The 20,576-nt window shown below is 38.2% G+C and overlaps 1 protein-coding gene across 2 annotated transcripts in view; it reads right to left on the reverse strand.

Annotated features, from left to right (window-relative positions):
- AOAH (acyloxyacyl hydrolase) overlaps nucleotides 1-20,576 on the reverse strand; it is a 177,719-nt gene that overhangs the window by 149,308 nt on the left and 7,835 nt on the right. For both annotated transcript variants that reach the window (XM_068550049.1, XM_068550048.1), the window contains exon 3: nucleotides 7,617-7,712. In XM_068550049.1, coding sequence (XP_068406150.1) covers nucleotides 7,617-7,712 — 96 coding nt within the window. The remainder of the gene's footprint in view (nucleotides 1-7,616; nucleotides 7,713-20,576) is intronic.

A 20,576-nucleotide genomic window follows, 5' to 3' on the forward strand; every position in this document is an offset into this window, starting at 1 on the left:
GGCATAAAGTCGATTAGTGGTTGCTTAGCGCTGGGGAGAATGGATGTTTGGGAGGTGATGGCTAAGGGGCATGGAGGTCCTTTTTGGTATAATGAAAATGTTCTAAAATTCATGGTGTCGATGGATGCACAACTCTGTGAATATACTAAAAACCACTGAATTATACACTTTAAATGAGTGAATTGTATGGCATGTGAATTAAATATCAATTCAACTGTTATAAAATAAAAACTGCACCCCTTGGGTGCTCCTCTTTATGGGTGTCAAAAAAGCTCTGAGGTCCCAAGTCTCAGACACCAGGGTTTCAGCACCAGCTAACTGGCTTCTGACCTTGGTCAGGTTGCCTCCCCTTCTGGGTTTCACTCTCCTCATCTGAAAAATGTAGGAGTAGGATTCAGTTCAGTTCCCTTCACTGTCTTGGAAGCTTGGAGGATTATGTAAGCGACATTCAAAATTACGTGAACTTGCAAAGCACTTTAGAAATGAGTTTCTAGTATCGTTAATGTAAAACTAGTTTAGCAGAGAGCAGAGCAATTTAAAAATCGACACCAGGGTGTTCTTTGATATACTTGCAGTGCTGCCTGAAAGGCAGAGAACATTTTTCTTTTTTCTGGTAAAATAAGAGGTGTTTGCATGTGTGTGTATTTTTTATAGAACATTATTTTGCTCAGGTTGAAGTAAGTGGCAGCAATGTTCTCCTCACCCTCTGTGCAGGGCCATCTGAACAATCAGTTTTCTCAAACAGAGTCTGTGATGGTTAAGAATGAGAGGCTCCTGCAGAGATGGGCTAATGTGGGACAAGAGATGGGCCTCTGAGAGCTAAACTCTAGATCAACACAGAAGGGTGCAGAGCAGAGAGAGGCAAAGTCTCTAGAAAAAGCCAGACAGGGCCCAGTCAGCCATGATCAGATGGTAACCTGTTACTGCTACAACTGAAGAAAAGACCGGCACTAACATAGTGCTAGTAACCTATCTGATGTAAAATGTATACAGTTAAACCTTGCCCATGACCAGGAAGGTACAAGAGCATTTAATTTCTACAGAATCAAAAGGACTTGGAACAGCATAGGGAAAAAAAAAGTATGGTCATTCCCCAGGGCAGAGGAAGGTTAAAAAAGGAACAATAGGTGTATCCACATGTGTGGGTGTAAATAAAACCTAGAACATCCGAAGTTGTAAGTCACTCTTATGTTTATCATCACTTCGTTTCTCATAAGAAACTTTTGAGGGGGTGGTTATTTTTACCCTCATTCTATGGGAAGGAACTTTGAGGTTTAGAGAGGTAAGGCTTGCCCAAGAGCACAGTGGTTCAGTAAGAGATTTAAGTCTTCTACCCCAAAAGCCCAAACTATTTGTAGTATGCATTTCAACATACTTAGGACATTTTATTTGATGCCTCATCTACCTCAGGTATACACTAACTACTGATTAGAAATTTGCAGCACAGTGAGGTGAACTGACCACTGAGATAGTTTTGTAGCTATGTGTTCTGGGCTGCATGTAGATTTTCAGAACCTACAGAATGTGAGGAGAGCTGCCTTCCTCATTTTAAGACGACATGAGTTTTTAACTATCATACTCCATGGAGATAAGATTTCTGCACAGGTGACCCAAGAAAGTGAAGTTCTAGCAAGACGCTGAGGGCATATGAGTCTACTGATCCCTGGTGAGAATGATTCCATTAATCATTTTTCCATTAACAATTCTGAGATTCTTCCAAGGTGTTTACTAATGAGAGCCAGAGGCAAATGCAGTGGGTAAAACTGAAGGTCAGAAATACTTTGCACAATTCGAAAAAATTGTCTTCCCAGGCATCGGAAAGGCCCGCATGATTTACTGAGTGATTATTCTCAAGAATGTTGCTTGCATGGTTTCTCTGCTAAGGTTATGTTTTATATACTTGTTTAGCTTTGGAGATAAAAGCAGTACTACTTAAAAATAATTTTTAAAATAATAACTGTTTGTTGCTGTGCATATTTTGACTTCCCCTCTGTCCCATTCTCACCAGACAGAAGGCAATACTGGGTGCAGGCAGTCACTGTGGACCAGGCCTATTATGTTTTCTAGAAGGAGAAATCTTTAGCTAAGGGTCAGACTATCTTTGTCACCCTATACAATTCACGTGACCATTCTGTGCACTCTTTCATATCCACAAAATGGAAACAGTAACGCCAACCCTGCCCTTATGTCTGTCAGGTGAAAGAGCCTTTAATCCAAACTGAGTACTTTATTTCTATCTAGAGGTGAATATTAATTAATAAAATGAAAATAACTCCAAATAGCCTTATAAATCCTTTGAAATTCCTCCAATTAAAAGGTAACCCTCCACTGAAAAACTGAAATACCAACTTTCCTTCCCTTGGCAAAGTGCTAGCTTCTATTTTACCACCATCTGATTTTCAACCTCTCATTTTACCTCAGCAGACTCTAAAATTTTCTGTTATGAGTCAAAAGGAGCCAAGGTGGAACCTTGAACACCAGCAATCTTGGTTCATGTTGTTTTGTATTTTGCTGGTACACTGGGACAGGATCATCTGAGAAATAAGATTTTTACTCAGCCTTCCATCTTTGAACAACACAACTTTGCTTAAAAAGAGAAAATCAAACTCAAGGTAAAAATGGTGATATCTGTCAATGTGGTCTATTACACAGAAATGACAACAATCAAAACAAGTCTTAATGATGATTATGACTTTTTAATTTTTCTTCCTTTTTGTAAAATGGTAATAACATTTTCTTCTTTCTCTAACTCAGAGATGTGAAAATATAAAGTAAGGTTTATAATAGATTTTGAATGTCCAATAAAAATGGGGATGGATAAATAAAATATGGGACATTTATATGGTGAAGGACTATAGAGTAATTAAGAGGCCTGACCTAAGTCTATATATGTCTTGACACATATAGATCTCAAAAACATAATGGTGAGTGAAAAGCAGAAGTTGCAGAGTGGTATATACAGTAAACATTGATGTAAAACTACAGTCCCCACAAGGGAGGATTCTGGAAAGATGATGGTGGAGGCAGCAGAGTTTTGGAATTTCACTGAATCTCTACAAAAAAAAAAAAAAAAATAGAGCTTCTAGATAGGAAAACCAAAACCCCATGGACAATACTTACAACAAAACTAGATATCTCCACGAGCCCCAGAATACAATTAAGACAACGATAAACCACTCACAATCATGGGACTTAAGGGTTATCAACATCAGTATGGGAGAAAGTAAAGGGAAGCAAGGGATGAATAGCAGAATCTCCAAAATAGCCCACAGGTATTGACGACAAAGTATGGTGGGCCAATGAAGAACATCAGCTGAAACTGGGAGGGGTTTTGCCCACTGCAGTAGCAGATGGGTGCAAAGGACTCAAGGTTGTAAGGACTAAAGGGTTTGAGTGGTCAGGCATTTACAAGTTCTAGAAACTGATCTACCAGACCTCCCTTCCAGGACAGGGCCCACACTGAGGGGAAACTAGTGGGTTTGGAATCAAAATTGAGTTGGATAGAAGCAAAGTAAAGAGAAAATCCAGGTAAAAGTGTGCAGAGGGACAGAATCAGAAAATTTCAAAATGCAAGCAGCCATGTGTTTATTTACTTACTTTTTAACACTACACAAAAACAATGGAAGAAGGAGTTCTGTGCATTTGGAGAAGCTACCCTGAGCCACTTCTCTTTCTAAGAGTTTTTGAAAACTAATTTCACATAAAAATGAGCAACAGATATGTATCTAGGTCAACTCCCATACAAAGTTATTATAAGAAAAAAAAAAAAAAGAATAAGGAACAGAATCACATCCTTACAGATAGCAAAAGCATGCCAGAAAATCATGCCAAAAAAAGGATTAAAACATAACAGTATTTCAAAATGAGTGAGAAGCATTAATAAAATGGTATAAGACATGAAAGAACAACAGAAATCAGAATTGGAAAAACTCAGGTATGGAATAAAAGAACTCAGGGAAGAATACAAGATTATAAAAGTAATGAAATCTAAATTAGAATGAACACAAGAAGAAGGGAATACAATAGCTGACGTTCTAAGAGAAATAGAATATGGAAAAGAGGAAAACTTTCAAGATAAAAAATAATTGAAGTGATAAAAAGTATTCATTCAAGAGATAGGCAAAATCGTGAATACAGGCAAAGATTTAAAATATGGTTATAGAAATCCCTGACAAAGAAAACCAAATCAAGGAAACTGACCAAATACTAAAAACTTTCCTGAAATTATAAAAAATGTATTTGAAGCCACATATTAGTTTCAAAATGAGAGAATAAGAGCACACTGCATGCCTGAGAACATCAATATACAACAGCCGACACCAAGCCATAGCCTAGTTAGATGACTAAATTTTATAGAAGAAAAAAAAATCCTTTGAACTAGGCAAAAACAGCAAGTGACTTATAAGAAAAAGAAAATTAGATTATCATTAGGCTTTTAAATAACATATTTAAGACACTTAGGGAAAGAAATTGTGCCAAGGTTTTTTTTTTTTTTGGCCACACTCTGTGGCACGTGGGATCCTAGTTCCCTGACCAGGGATTGAACCCGAACCCCCTGCAATGGAAGTGCGGAGCCTTAACCACTGGACTGTCAGGGAAGTCCCTGCCAAGGATTTTTAAATCCGGAAAAACACTGACTTTCTAACAAAAAGGACAAGCCAGCTTGTTATCAACGTGCAAGAATTCAGGGAATATTGTTCCCATGAGTCCTTCCTGAGGAATGAACTTTAGACAGCAACTCGACTAGAGAGACATTTGCATAAGGGCTGGTGGTGAACATCAATCTTACAGTTGCTGATGGAACTAAAACTAAATGAAGATGAAAAGGGAATGTATATATTGTACGTAATGGCCATATACTCAAATAATACAGTACAATGATTGAAAAGGGTGGAGGAATGGGAAAAGCATATTCAAAAAACAATTTTTAACCGCTCTCAATGATTATAAAATATATTAATAGTAGTAGTGTTAGGCTTGACGTCCTGAGGCTGTCATATGTGTAAAGAAGGATAGGTAAATGAGTAATTATGAGATATTTTAATTCTATCAATCTCCCTGTCCTTGAGAGTTAGGACTTTGAGTGTGGAAAGAAGAAGATACAGATATGATACAGAAGAAACTAAGAAAAAAACTCCTACAGTCCTGAATTTGAAGTGTCAGAATGAACTCATATACTTTATATTAAAATAATATATGTAAATGTATATATGTATATTTTCTATCACTGTCAACGGAAGAAGTCTAGAAAGAAGGACCAACTGAGTAGCAATGACATTCCTATGCACCCAGATCATGGTCTTAATACTATTTCCCACTAAAAGAAACTAGAGCTTCTAAGAGAAATGACTGATTTCAAGCCTGGGGTTGGAAATGTACAAGACAGGCTGGAACAACTTGTCACACTAGTTAGTGAGGAAGCTACAAAGACTACTTAGACTTATGTCAAAAGGACCCAGGAGCCAACTTGAAGAAGTTCCTACTGGTCAAAGATGAGAGAATTTGAGCTTTAAAGGGATAATAATTGAAGTAGTCTGAAACTCATCAAATGTGTATAAATTCATGAGTTCATAATGATACTTTAAAGAAAACCAAGTGACTTCTTTGGGATGATACTACAAAGGCAATGAGTTATTTGAAAACTGGCAAGTAAAACAAAAGAATCAAGCATTTATCCTGCCTTTCTTAGAATGAATAATATTACCATTAGGAACTGTGGGGAAAAACATCCCTAAACTATGATGATGATGAAGGAAACTGTGTCTAATATATTTCAACTACTAAAGGAATTATAACTGATAGATTAGAATAGCACCATTTTGCAACCTCCAATGAACTAATAGACCTAGTCATAGAGCATCAACAGCTGTTAGTATCACAAAAATAAAAAAGAGAAAACCACTTATGATGGCCTCCTGATGAAAGAAAACACCATCACTTATAGCCTTGCCAAAGAAATCAAACTGGAGTCTCATCAAGCCTCTGGATCTAGCTGCCAATTTTCAGGAAATACAGAGCACAGAGAAACATATTCAATCATACCACAGGGATGCCATCAGGAAAATGCAGAAATCTACATGGCAGATTCTACAGCTAAATTACAAGGAAAAGGAAGGGATGGAAAGGAAACTGGTAGATTAAAATCGACTTAAAAGACACATCAAAAATTTAAAAACTGGGCAAGACTATGGTGTCTGGAGATATGCAGTTGGGTGATAAAGCTATAAAGCAATACAAGGAAATGATTATAGTAACCTTCAGGATGTTGTTTTTTTAGGGGGGAGGAGGAATTTATGATGGGTTGAGGCATGTGGATGGGACTTTTGGAGCAGCTACCTATTTGTTCCTTCTTGACCTGGGCTATGTTTACAAGGGTGTTCACCTTTCAACAACTGGTAAAGCTCTACATTTATTTTGCGTGTGTTTTTTAATTTGTTTCCTTTTACCAAGAAAAGGTTAAAAATTATCCACAGACAATACCATACATAGTCTATGGATTCATACAAGTGACTGTAAAAGTATAAAATTTGCCAAACCCAATGCCCATCAAGCTCCTAGGAGTGGTTCCATCTAGGGAGGTGGTAGGAAAATGTAACTGGGAGTGGGGGAGGCCAAAGGGCGTTTCAAGTTTATTTGTTACCTTCTAATTCTGTGAAAATATGTCAAAATCTTAGCAATGGTCAAACTGGGACATTGCAAACACATGTATTTGTGTATTATCCTTTCCCAGTCTTTATTTTTGAATTCTAAAAAAATGAGCTTATGAGTATACATTGAGACTGCATGCAATAAATTTTCTGAAAATGTTTTGACGCCATTGACACAACATCTGTTAAATCAAATATAAAATCGTCATGAGTCCAACTACCTTACTTAAAAATAATAATGTAGGCATCTTTGAAGAATTAGTTCCTTAACAGTAAGTGAATGAAAATTTGACTCTCAAAGAAGTTTATTCATTGTGATTGTACACCTAACAGTATTCTATAAGAGAAATAGCGTCAATATTTTCTTTCTGCTGAGAGTGTAAAAAACTATACAATTTGTTTAAACCACCAATCATTTCCTTCTTTTGCAGGATGTGTAAAGGATTTTATAGAGATCCAGTTCAAATCAATGGAATGTCCACAGATTATTTTCCCATTTGGAGTTTTAAGATCCATTGTCTCCTCAGCCTAAATAAAGCTCTGTGTTAGAAAGGAGGTGCTTGCATCTGAGAATGTGTATGTGGTTAAATTAACATAAATCATTGAAAATTATTCATTATTCATAACTTTGACCTTCTTGGTACTTAAGGCCATGATCACCAGGTGGGCAAATCATTATAAATGTGACACATAAAACAACAATCGGCCATTCTACATTTTATTCCCTAAATGTCCACAACAATCTCATTCTGCCATGGGAGAAAATGAATGTCAGGGGGAAAAAATTGCCTCAAGTATTTTTTTGTGTCTTCCTTTTAATTTCTATGAGCTCCATAAGAATATCAGCTCACAGAAATAACACAATCAGATTCTCCTCTGTAAGCACATGTAGGGTATATACTCCCTCATGATGGCTCATGAATGAGAAAAAACGCAGACCCACAGCCAAGTGAGCCTTTCTGTATTTACCAGGCAAGTAGCTGCACAGTCTCTCCATTGAGGTCTGGACCGTTGAGTTGTGAACTTGAGCAAGCTGTTCAATCACAGACACCACCAGCACACACCCTGCAAGGGAGCAGAAGTCAGCCATGTCACATGGAAAGCTGTGCTGGAGGGTTGGAGGAAAGAAAGGGGATATATGTGTGTCCTTAAAAACACAAACCTTTCTAAAACAGAGAACTTTTCTTTGCCATGCTTTTTATAATCGACCATGTGTGTAAATGCACTGAGTTGTAGTGAAATATGAAGTGTGGTAAGAAGATTGTGTATTTGGGGGTCAGAAAGACTGGTTATCAGCTTACCTTTGTCACTTGTAAGCTATGTGACTTCGGGGAAGTAATTGAATCTTGCTTTATTTCCATTTTTTTGGATCACTATCTCCTGTAAATGGGGAGATAGCGCACGGAAGACATTTACAGGAGGTAGTGCATGGAAGACAGCCAGCACTGAGGAGAAGCTCAGTGGAAAGTGGTTCCTTTCCTGTCCCCTCTCCTTCCCTTCTGCAGGACAGCTTCACTGTGAGTAAGATCATTCTCACCCTACACATTCTCAGCCCATGACCTAGGGTCAGATTTTTAGTTGTAGAAAAGCAGCGGAAATTGCCCAATATTTGGAGTCAGAAGACCTGGGATTGAGTCTTGCCCTTGAACCCTGGACTTACCACCCATCCTTTCTAAGCCTTGTTTTCCTCACTGCAAAGTAAATAAGTTTCCCAAAGGGCTGCTGTGATGATTAAATGAAATAAAAGTGCAAGTGAAGGTGCCTTTGAAATCATACACTATTGTAAAATATTATTTTACCTCCCAGCTATAAAGCACTCTGCTTGAAAGCATGTACCAATATAATAAGTGTCTAGAAGGAACCTTGGATTAAATTAGGAATATATTCCTTAAGCTACTTTGATGTATGATAAGTGTGAAGGCTCAGAACTGCTAGGCTAATACCCCTAGAAGTTTCTATCACCAGCCTTGATCTCCTAAACCGCTAGGGAAGCCCAAACCTCCTTTGTCCAAAGGGAGGGGACTCTTCTATACACAAGGGGTTGGTTGGTCAAAGATCAGTAAGCCTGAGAAGAAATTGTTAGGCTTCATTTGGATACGAGGAGTAGCACTTATTGGCAGAGGTTGGTTTCCAAGGAGGCAAAAGAAGGATTACACCCAAAGTAAAGAAGTTCCAGGGTGCCTGGCCCAGAAGTAAGCTCACTATTATCCACCTGCTCAAGGAGCTGGGGACCCAAGTTCACATGCAGTGTCATTAAAACCAAATTTCCACTAGGAATCCTTGAGGGAAAGTGGCTGATAACAGATGTGAATAGTACAATTGGGCATTTCTTTAAACCTCCCATAAAATGAGAGATAGCCAACAAAGAGGGAGAGATTTCCACCTTTCTAGACACTGCAACACCTGACCAGGCTCTGGCCTCGTTTGTTCTGTACCCTCTGGTAAAGTTGGGCAAAGCTGGGCTCACCAAATCTGAGATAGTTTGATCTTGATAACCATAGTCTTACTGCTCTGGGAGCACCTACTTCTGGGACATTTATCAACATCAGTTACCAAGGTTGATTGGATGTGCTTTTAACCTGATCCATGCATTGAGGGTTTTATTACATTGCAATGAATTCAGTAGCTGATACTTATAAGCACTTTACAGCCTAAAAAGCATTTTCATATATATTTTGTTTTATTTTAAAAATAACTTTTCAAAAAAGATAGATGCAATGCAATCTCATTTCAGAAAAATTTTAAGGTACGCAACAGTTTAAAAAAGATAAACATCACTTAAATCACCCAGAGATAAACCAATTTCACTTTTATTTTAAATAGATAAAATATGTTTAATATATGGGAATATTTTCAACATTTATAAGGCACTATTACACCTTGACTTATGTCCCTGCTAAGTTAGGTGGAGCTAAATACATTTTAATAACTGCAATTGAAAATAATTATAAGTAATTATACTGCAATGTGACAAGAGGATGCAATGTGGTATAGTTGAAAAGGGAGAAGCTTTGGAATAAAAAATAAACTTTTCTTTTTTAAACAAGGTTCAAATACTGGATCAGTCACTTAAAATGGTGTAACTTTGAACAAGTTACCTACCCTTCTGGAACCTCTTTTTAAGAGCTTAGGGTTAGAGCGTAAGTTCCTTGAGGGCAGAAATGGGGTCTTAGTATCTCTAACTTTGAGTGCCTGACATAAGAGCCTGGTTTGGAGGAAGGAGATAAGAGATGTTGGCTGACTCGAAGCCAACTGACTGGAGAACCAACCGAGGGACACTTCAGTTGTCACTTGCTTGGGACCTCCATAGGCAACGGTTAATGGATGCAACTGAATTTGTGTTCTGGCTCAGTCATCTCACTGATGACATTGTTTACTCTTTGTTCCATCTCATTACAGGAAAAGCCTCCACTTTTCATCCTGGTGTGAAACAACCAGCGCCCTCTCTTAAGTCAACCAGCAGATTCTATAGCAAATGGTCATGACGTGCAGCTCAGGATCAAAGAAGAACGCGGTGGAGATTGGGTTGAGATCTTGAATAGCAATCACTTCATACGGAGTCTTATCAATGAGTTGCAGCATTTAGCACCAGGATGGACTTGAAACACAGGTATGTATTTATTTTCATCCTTGGAGTGGAAGGATGAATGCAAAGAGAATTGTGCTGCTTGAGACCAACCTGCTTCCTTGTACTTACAGATATGGGCTTTTCTTTCACTCAGAGCAATCCCAACAAGGACTCATGACTTTTGTGGCTCCTTAGCACTGCTGGCTAAAACTGGAAATCATTAGATAAATAAAAAGGAACCAAAAAAAAGTCAGCCTGTCTCTGAAGATTGGGTGGATCTTGCCACTATCGCCACTCTGCCTAGTGAAGAGTTATTATGATCAAAAGGACCCGGCAGAAAAGCAGGTAATAGGGCTTGAAATATGTAAATGCCCATGTTGGGCTCAGCTTTGATTTGAGTCCTGCTCACTTGGACATCCCTGCCCATTTCCAGCGAGCTCAACTCCCATTGGATTGTTAATTTAGGGTCTGCAGTGAGGTGCGTCCTGAATCCTTTAGCAGCAAGAATGGAGAAATTGACCTTGCTATAGTTTCTAATAGGAGCTTTCACTGTCTTGACAGGCTAAAAAAATGTTTTTCCTTGGAGAAATGCATGGGCAGAGTAATTCCTCCCATTATAGACTATTCTCTGGCTGCTAATAAAAGGCCTGGGTCTGCTAAAGCAAGTTTGTCCAAGCAACTGTTCAATCAGGAAGTGATGAGAGTGGGTGAGAACTACGTATTTTGCTCAGTGGTCACCATCTGAAATCTCCCATATGGAAAATCTCTTCTCACCTGGCAACTGAAAATAATGAGTATAATAGAAACAGACACCCCTGATATTGTAGGAAAAGAAGCAAATAGGCCAGAATAAAAACACCTGCCACAGGAATCTGCTTCTAGACACACATCTCAGGTAGACTGCAGACTGTACCACGGAATCCTTTTGAAATGAAATAGAACTCTTGAAACTCTAATTATAATCATATCTGTGCTGGCTGGAAATTCAGCCAACTGCAGAGAGCAGTCTAGTAGATTTCTCATTTGTCTGAAGCCTACACTTCATTGAGAAGCCTTGAAAGTACCTAGCAGTTGTCAGAACCAGGGTCGGCATGACTACACTCCATTTTTGACCCTGAGTCAGGGCATAAATAATTCATCACATGGCTAGAATGTTCTCTGCAGATTTCAAAGTGTTTTGCATACATTGTCATCTCATTCAAACTTCTGAACAACTCACAGATGTAGGAATTACTGTTCTTATTATTGTATAGACCAGCAATTGGAGGCTCAGAGAGGTTAGATGCCTTGCCAATTACGTAGCTAGTGAGCAGGGGAGCTGGGACTGGAACACAGTATGTATTGAGTCCCGGCACCATGCTGAGCTGTGAGTACACGCCGAGAACAAACAGGTATGATTCCTGCCCTCTCAGAGATCATACTCTATTAGGGAAAAGTGATTATAAACATGTAAGCACGCATGCAATTATAAATAATTTTAGGTACTATGAAGAAAAGGAACAAGGTGAAGTAACAGAGGGCAACGAGGACGAGGTGGTATAAACACTAACTAGAGCTGATAGAGAGAGAAGGCTTCTCTGAAGAACACACACAAAAATGGCTCATATAATGGAAAGGAGCAAGCAGGGTGAGGAGCCGGGCAGGCTTTGTAGGTAGGAGGAGCTGGTGCCTACCTTATGGCAATGAGACTGGGAAAACCTGACATTAGGGGATGAGGTGCAGGCATAGGTGGAGGTCAGGTCTGTGGGTTTTGTAGATGGCAAAGGAGGTAGGGATTCAACCTGAGAGGAATGGGAAACTGTGAATGGGCTTTGTGGAGAGGGCTGCTGCTATGAGATCTGTGTCTTTAAAATATAATGCTGGGGCTTCCCTGGTGGCGCAGTGGTTGAGAGTCTGCCTGCCAATGCAGGGGACACGGGTTCAAGCCCTGGTCTGGGAAGATCCCACATGCCACGGAGCAACTGGGCCCGTGAGCCACAATTACTGAGCCTGCGCGTCTGGAGCCTGTGCTCCGCAACCAGAGAGGCCGCGATGGTGAGAGGCCCGCGCACCGCAATGAAGAGTGGTCCCCACTTGCCGCAACTAGAGAAAGCCCTCGCACAGAAACGAAGACTCAACACAGTCATAAATAAATAAATAAATAAATAAATAAAAGAACGTGAATTAAAAAAAAATATATATATATAATGCTGGCTGTTATGAGGAGGAAGGATCTTGGGGGCGGAGAGATGAAGAAGGAGGCTATTTTGGTCCTGGAGAGAGGTGATCGCTGATTGGATAGAGTAATGAGTGGCAGTGGGGATAGAGGAAAATGGACAAATCTGGAATCTGTTATGGAGGCTGACCCGATTGGATTTATTAATAAATTGATGAGAAATGTGAGAATCAAGGATGACTCTTGTTTCTGGTTTGGGCCCTAGAGAAGCGTAGAGCACAGGTTTTAGAGTCACACCACACCTGGATTTGGGCCCCTGCACCCCTGTTGGACCAGTATGACATTATCAAGTGCATTCCCCATCTGACCCCTCTCTCCCCACCCAATGCCCCTCCACAAACACCTAAATTCTGTTCTCAGATTTCGCTAATCGGGTGGAAGCAGAGGATATAGTTTTATATATTGTAATTCTAATCAACAACTTTTATCCCAGACCTTTCTCATGTTGGTGAAGAGAAAAGGAAATAAGAAAGAAAGGTAGGAAAACAATCACCCAAAATGGTCCTACAGCCAGCTTTGTTTCCCTAAAATATTAGTTATCAAGCCAGAGATGGTAGCACACAGCCCAGGTATGAACACTGCAAATTCACTTTTTCTTCTGCATCCTCCTCTCAGTCTGGACATGGATAGGGAGAGTGCGTAGGAGAAGAAAAGAGAGTGGAAGGGAGGAAAGAGAAGGGAGAAGTTATGGTACAGCAGAGACTGAAGAATTTGTGGTTCAGACAGACCTGGGTTCAAATCTTGCTTCTATTACTTATGAGTTGCTGTATTTGGCAGGATGGTTAAACTCTCTGAACCCAGATTTTGGTACCCACAGAATAGAGTAATAAAGCCCTCTTGTGTGGTACATTAAAAATAGCCACAGACTTTTTATACTTCCTCCCATGAAGAGGTGATATCTATTTTCCAGGCTTTGAATCTGGCCTTGTGACCTTGCTTTGATCAGTAGAACATAGAAATGAGAGCATGTCAGATCCAAACCTAGACCTCAAGAGGCCTTGCATCTTCCCTTTTGCCCTTTTAGACCTTCACAGCCAGGAGCTTGAGCTAGCCTGCTGGAGAGGCTACATGAAGGGAAACCCCAGTAACAGTATGCCAACTACCAGATTCGTGAACGAGGCCATTCCAGATATCCAGGCCCTCTCATTCCACCATCTACCAACTTGAGTGCAGCAGCAGAAGTGAGCCTAGCTGAGATCAGCTAAAGGGCCACCCAACACTGCCCAGTCAAAAAATGCCAACGCACAGGATTGTGAGCTAATAAATGATTGTTGTGTAAGTGTGGAGTGGCTTGTAATTCAACAAAGGCTATCTGAAACACCTGGCAAAGTGTTGTGACGATTAAATGATACAACACATAAAATGCACATGGTGCCTGGCAAGGAGCAGATGTCTAACAAATGTTAGTTTCTATCCCACCTACCGAGACCACCACAGGGCAAAGACGTATTCTCCATGACCCTTTAAAATAGAAGCTCAGAAACTTATTTTTGAAAAACATGTTGTATTATCAACAATCTTTTTAGTTTTCTACGGTTGAATTTTGTTTTATTGCAGACATCTCTTATTTTCAATATATTTGGGCAGATTAGGCTCTGTGTCCCAACCCAACCATCACCTGGAACATTGCTTTTATGAGAAAATGCTCAGTGAGTTCCAAACTGCCAGCTCTCCCAAGAACACTGGCAGTGAGAGAGGCACTATATTGGACAATTACTGATGAGAACAAGGCTAAGGGCATCCATGGGAGAGCAGAGCCCAAGCAAAAGCAACAAGAGAAAATTAGCAGACTGTGCTGAGAAACACAGAAAGGTGGGCTTGGCTAATTTAGAAATATATAAAAAATTAAAAATAAAAAAATGAGAGTGAAGACACAGGGAGCCATTCCATCCTGTTACTCAACACATCCTTACTAGCACCCACTATGTGCTCAGAAGATTGAGGATACAAAGGAGAATAAGAGAAGCCACAGAGCAGTAGGGAACACTGAGGATTAGAAAAACAGTCTAGTCATTGTAACCTGTAAGTGCTTGGTGGAGGGACCTGTTAGTGCTTTGGGAGCACAGAGGAGGAAGAAACTAGGAAACTGTCACTGCCTTGGGTAAGCAGTGACAGTTTCCTGGAAGAGCTGACTCTTTTTTTTTTTTTTAACATCTTTATTAGAGTATAATTGCTTTACAATGGTGTGTCAGTTTCTGCTTTATAACAAAGTGAATCAGTTATACATATACATATGTCCCCATATCTCTTCCCTCTTGCATCTCCCTCCCTCCCACCCTCCCTATCCCACCCCTCTAGGTGGTCACAAAGCACCGAGCTGATCTCCCTGTGCTATGCGGCTGCTTCCCACTAGCTATCTATTTTACGTTTGGTAGTGTATATATGTCCATGCCACTCTCTCACTTCGTCCCAGCTTACCCTTCCCCCTCCCCATATCCTCAAGTCCATTCTCTAGTGGTCTGCATCTTTATTCCCATCTTGCCCCTAGGTTCTTCTGACCATTTTCTTTTTTTTCTTTTTTTTTTAGATTCCATATATATGTGTTAGCACGTTATATTTGTTTTTCTTTTGATGGGAGGAACCTGTTCGAAAGAAAAAAGGCAGGAAAGGCCTTCAGGAAGAGAGTAGTAGCATTTCTAAAGACTTGGATGTGAGAAGGAGAAGAGTTGGCCAGGACTAGAGCCCAGGCTGCATGGGAAAGGAAGAATGAGAGTTAGGAAGGTGTTAGAACATGAAAAGCCTTGAAGGTCAGATTACAGAGCACCGGCTTCATGCTCTAGAGTGCAAACCAATGGTTTTCAAACATTTTGCTCTGAACCCCCAAAAGAACTTTGAAAAACTATGTACGCTTCTACATTTTAATGGATGTTAAAATATTATTAATGGATATCAATTTCGTTAGTTGCAAAATTCCAGGAAGATTGTAAATATTACAATAGAAATATTACATTAGTCTTCTATATGTTTCTAAAGGAATCTAAATATTATAGTGACTTATACCAACTCTCATCTACTTTAAAAAATATATGATCAAATTCTTCTTTCACAGTGAAAAATTTACATTGATAATTCCTCTCCTTGAATTCATATTTCAGTAAAAATCTACTTCATTGAATTTTTCTTCCACTAGAGTTTTATCCCAATGTAATGTATTTTTATGGCTGGAAGTATTTTTTCACACTATTATACTTCTTAACACTAAAAATAAGTATAAAATTTAAATAAAAACTTTAATTTCTTATGAATAAAACCCTAGAAGTACTTTAAAAATTCTTCTGGATAGAGTTTTCTTTATTAGTAAAATTAACTTATCTAAGCAATATGTATTGCCAATTTGATAAACAGTTTCTAAATAATAAAGGCAAAATTTTCTTGGAATTAAATCTCTTAATGAGGTGGTTGGGCTCTTTAAATTAGTACCTGTATCTGTTAAAAAATATTACTTATTCATGTAAATAAACAAGATTCATGTCAAGTAACATGTCTGTTTTTCTTTTTCTTTTCCTTTTATTTAATTGAAGTTTAGTTGACTTACAGTGTTGTGTTAATTACTGTTGTACAGCAAAGTGATTCAGTTATACATATATATATTCTTTTTTTAATATATACTTTTCTATTATTGTTTATCATAGGATATTGAACATAATTTTTGTGCTATATGGTAGGACCTAGTTGTTTATCCATTCTATACATAAAAGCTTACATCTGCTAACTACAATGTTTTTATTTTTCATTTTTAAAGAGGTAAGTTCTGAGAAAACATGCTTACTTAAATAAGTAAATGAGAATGGAAGGACTTTTGATATGGCGATGTCACTCAATTCTTTAACTCCTTCTGAGTTAAATGTCAAAAATCTGAGAGTGATCTATCATTGAAAATTATTTAAGTCTCCCTTCAATTGTGTTGAAAGCAAAGAACTAGAAACCACCTGCCTTGCAAAAACGTTTGTTACCCAATCAATGGAGTCTTTCACTTTCTCAATTTCTGAGAAATATATAAAAAAAAAGTTTTACTAAGACTTATCTTTTAATTTTACCTACTACAATTTCATTGAGTGAGGCCTCGTTAAAACCTAATATATTTAGAAAGAACTGGCAAGTTGAAATATTGTTCTTTTCAACACACTTTTGCCTATACAATATTTTAAGTAAAATTCTTTATCTTATTGCATACTTCATAGATATTTTTGTCAAACGTTGGAGCTGCAGATTTAGTTCATTCAAACTATGAAAAATGTCCTCTGTATAAACCTAAATAGCAAAGTCAGATCTTATTATCACAGAAATTAACCAATCAGATTTTCTTTCAGAAAAAGTATGACTTTATTTTTCCATTTACTTCTGTATTTGAATTCTAAGATAGATAGAGGATGGATGAATAGAAAAAGATGGATGATTGGGTGAGTGGGTGGATAGATGAATGAATAGATGGATGAATAGAAAGAAGGGTAGACAGATGATGAATAAATGGATAGATAGGTGCATAGATAGAAAGATAATCTTAGACTATGCCCAATCATTTTTATCCACAAACTTACCTGCTAACTTGAAAAGTTCCTACCTGCCAGCAAAGGCTTACTACTGCCAAATTTCTTACAAATATTTTGTTGAAAGAAAAAGATGTTTAATTTTAGATCGTCTACTTAACAATTCAAACTTAGAAGTTAAACAAAACAATAAAAACAAGATCCAAACTCTGTAAATATAAACCTAGATGGTTTTGAAAGGAAATATACCCGAATATCAGTAGTGATCATCTGAGTTTTGGGATTACAGTTGATTTTATTCTTTAAAAATATTCTGTATTTTTAAAGATCTCTATAAAAATTATATATTCTTTTATAACTAGAAAAAAACCCAATAAATTGTATTTTATCAAACAATTTCTCATTGAGTAAGCTTTTTAATGTTGACTTCTACCTCAATAAATTTTAGGACAACATGAAAAGACCTTTGGACCTTTGTTCTTGCAGCTCTCCGCTAGGTGTTTTCACAAACTATATCTCATTTAATCCTCACAGCACCCTCATGAGATTGTTACTTCCCATTTTACAGATGAAAAATATGAGGCTCAGAGAGGTTAAGCAATATATCTAAGGCCTTTCAGATAAGCAGGGATTCAGCTGCTCACTGGCTAGCTGGTAATTCCAATCCAGATCTATTGAACCTTGAAATTTATACACTGCTGACTGTCACACTGCATACACTGCATACATTAAAATTTTGAATTTTGAAAGTGAAAATTATCAATCATGTTAATTAAAATAATCATTGCTATCCTGAAGTCTATATGATTTGTGAATATTGTTTCCCAATATCCTTTTCACTTTCTAATGATGTTTTGTGTGGAACAGTGTTAAATTTAATAAAGTACATGTTATCAATTTTTTTCTTTTTGTATAGTCCTTTTGCTGTCATATCTAAGAGTCTTTGCCCAATCCAAAGTCACACAGATTTTTCTCTTGCACTTTTTCTAGAAGTTTGTAGTTTTAGCTTTTACCTTGAGGTCTATGATCTATTTTGAGTTAATAATTGTGTGTGATTTGAAGTAAGGAATCAGATAGTGTTAGTTCTCCAACCATGTTCTTCAAAAGTTTTGTCTATTCTGGCTTCTTTTCATTTCCATATAAATTTTAGGATCAGCTTGCCAATTTCTACTAAAAAAAGGATGTTACAATTTTGAATGGAACAGTGTTTAGTCTATAGATCAGTGTGGGGAGTATTGCAATCTTAACATTATTGAGTCTTCTGATCCATTAGTGGGAAGCATCTCTCCATTTCTATAAAGCATCCTTTAATTTCTCTCAGCAATGTTTTGTAGTTTTCTATGTAGAGTAATTGCATTTCTTTTTTTTTTTTTTAATTAATTATTTATTTATTTTGGCTGTGCTGGGTCTTCGTTTCTGTGCGAGGGCTCTCTCCAGTTGCGGCGAGCGGGGGCCACTCCTCATCGCGGTGCGCGGGCCTCTCACCATCGCGGCCTCTCTTGTTGCGGAGCACAGGCTCCAGACGCGCAGGCTCAGTAATTGTGGCGCACGGGCCTAGCCGCTCCGCGGCACGTGGGATCTTCCCAGACCAGGGCTCGAACCCGTGGCCCGGGCACTGGCAGGCAGATTCCCAACCACTGCACCACCAGGGAAGCCCCGAGTAATTGCATTTCTTTTGTTAAATTTATTCCTTAGGATTTTTTATTATATTGTGAATGGAGCTGTTTTCTTAATTTCAGTTCTTCAATGTTTGTTGCTAATATAAATAAATATAATTGATTTTTTATATTAATCTTGAATCCTGGGACCTTGTTAAACTCTCTTATTAATTCTGGTAGTTTTATTGTAAATATCTTAGGATTCTCTACATTCAGGAACATGTTGTCTGAAAATAAAGACAGTGTTACTTATTCCTTTCCAATTCACATGTCTTTATTATTTTTCTTTCTTTATTAAACTGAATAGAATCTTCAAAACAATGTTAACTACAAGTGGTGAGAGTGGACATCCCTACCATGTTTCTGATTTTAGGAGGCAAGCATTCAATCTTCCATCATTAAGTATGACGTTGTCTGCAGGGTTTCATAGAAGCCCTTTATCAAGTTGAGGAAGTTCCTTTTTCTTTCAAGACTTGTTGAGAGGTTTTAACATGGGTGGGTGATGGATGTTGCCAAATAATTTTTCTATTTCTATTGGGATGATAATGTAGTTATAGCCTCTGTTCTACTAATTTGGTGTATCCTATTAATTGACTTTCAGATGTTAAAACAACCATGTATTCCTAGGATAAACCCCACTTGGTCATGGTGTATAATCCATTTTACATGTTGCGGGATTCAGTTTGTTAATATTTTGTTAAGGATTTTTGCATCTGTGTTCACAAAGGACATTGATCTGTTATTTTCTTTCCTGTGATGTCTTTGCCTGGATTTGGTATTAGTGTAAAACACAGAATGATCTGGGAAGTCTTCCTCTTATATTTTATGAAAGAAAGGAAATGTATTCAAATGGGTTGGTGAATACATTCAAGGTTGCATCTAGTTCTCAAGTCTCCCTCAGTTTTCACTTTTCTTAGGCTCTTTCAGGTCTTCCCAAAACATGTACGGTTTCCCAATCAATCAGGGATGTATGGGGACCTCATCTTAGCCCTTCTATAATGTTCACATTACCAGGGTCTCCCTGTTAAATTTCTGGCTGATCTTCATCGTCCAATCTAGGACCAAAACTCTGAGTTAGCAAAGCTGCAGTTTCTCCTTGTTAATTCCCAGTGGAGTCCATCACTTTTAGCCAACAAAGCCAGGGATCTTTGAATCCTGGTTGAATCAAGTCCGCCCCATTAGCAGTAGACTTACTGGGTTTTGCAGCCAGTTTCACAGTGATGAAACTACTGTTCTCACTAAGCTGAGGGCAAGTGTAGACGGAGCAACCTCAGGCAAAAAGGTCAGAGTCTTACTGTTCTTCCTAAAGTTCAAGCAGTTTTTCAAGAATGAACATTCCTTAACTCATTGTGTGCCATTGGTTGATTTTTAGCGTCCTGAAATGGTTGCTTGTGACAGTCTTTCCAGTTTTATGCTTGGTCTTAGGTGGACTTTGTCCAGGGAAAGATTCAGATGGGGACTTTGTCCTCTATACTAACATTGAAAAACAACTACTTTATGAGAGAAAGGGTATGGTAGTGGAGTAATTTGTTTTCCTTTCCAAATTCTGAGTGTGAAGGCCGGAAGAAAAATCTTGAATATCAAGCCCCTCTCCCTCAAAAACAAAACAAAACAAAAAACGCTTCAACCCACAGCTTACTCTTCATCTATGAATTTCTACTGTATAGTCGTGCCTATTTGGTGAATCACTTTGGGACCAAGTCACATCAATTCTCTTTTGCAATACTATCTGGTGTTTAGTTTGAAGACTTTTTCTTTTTTAAGCATTTCTATGAGTGGTAGGCAGAATGATAAGATTACTGTCTCCTGATGTAGAGGCCTTACTTAATCCCCTCCCCTGAGTGAGGGCAGAACCTGTGAATGTGATTGGATATCACTTCCGTCATTGTGTTATGTTCTATGATAAGAGAGATTCTGCATATATAATTAAGGACTCTAGTTAGTTTACGTTGAGTTACTCAGGGTTATCCTGGGTGGACCCAATATAATCAGGAGAGCCCT

The sequence above is a fragment of the Eschrichtius robustus genome, chromosome 8, assembly GCF_028021215.1.
Source record: "Eschrichtius robustus isolate mEscRob2 chromosome 8, mEscRob2.pri, whole genome shotgun sequence".
Taxonomy (NCBI): Eukaryota; Metazoa; Chordata; class Mammalia; order Artiodactyla; family Eschrichtiidae; genus Eschrichtius; species Eschrichtius robustus.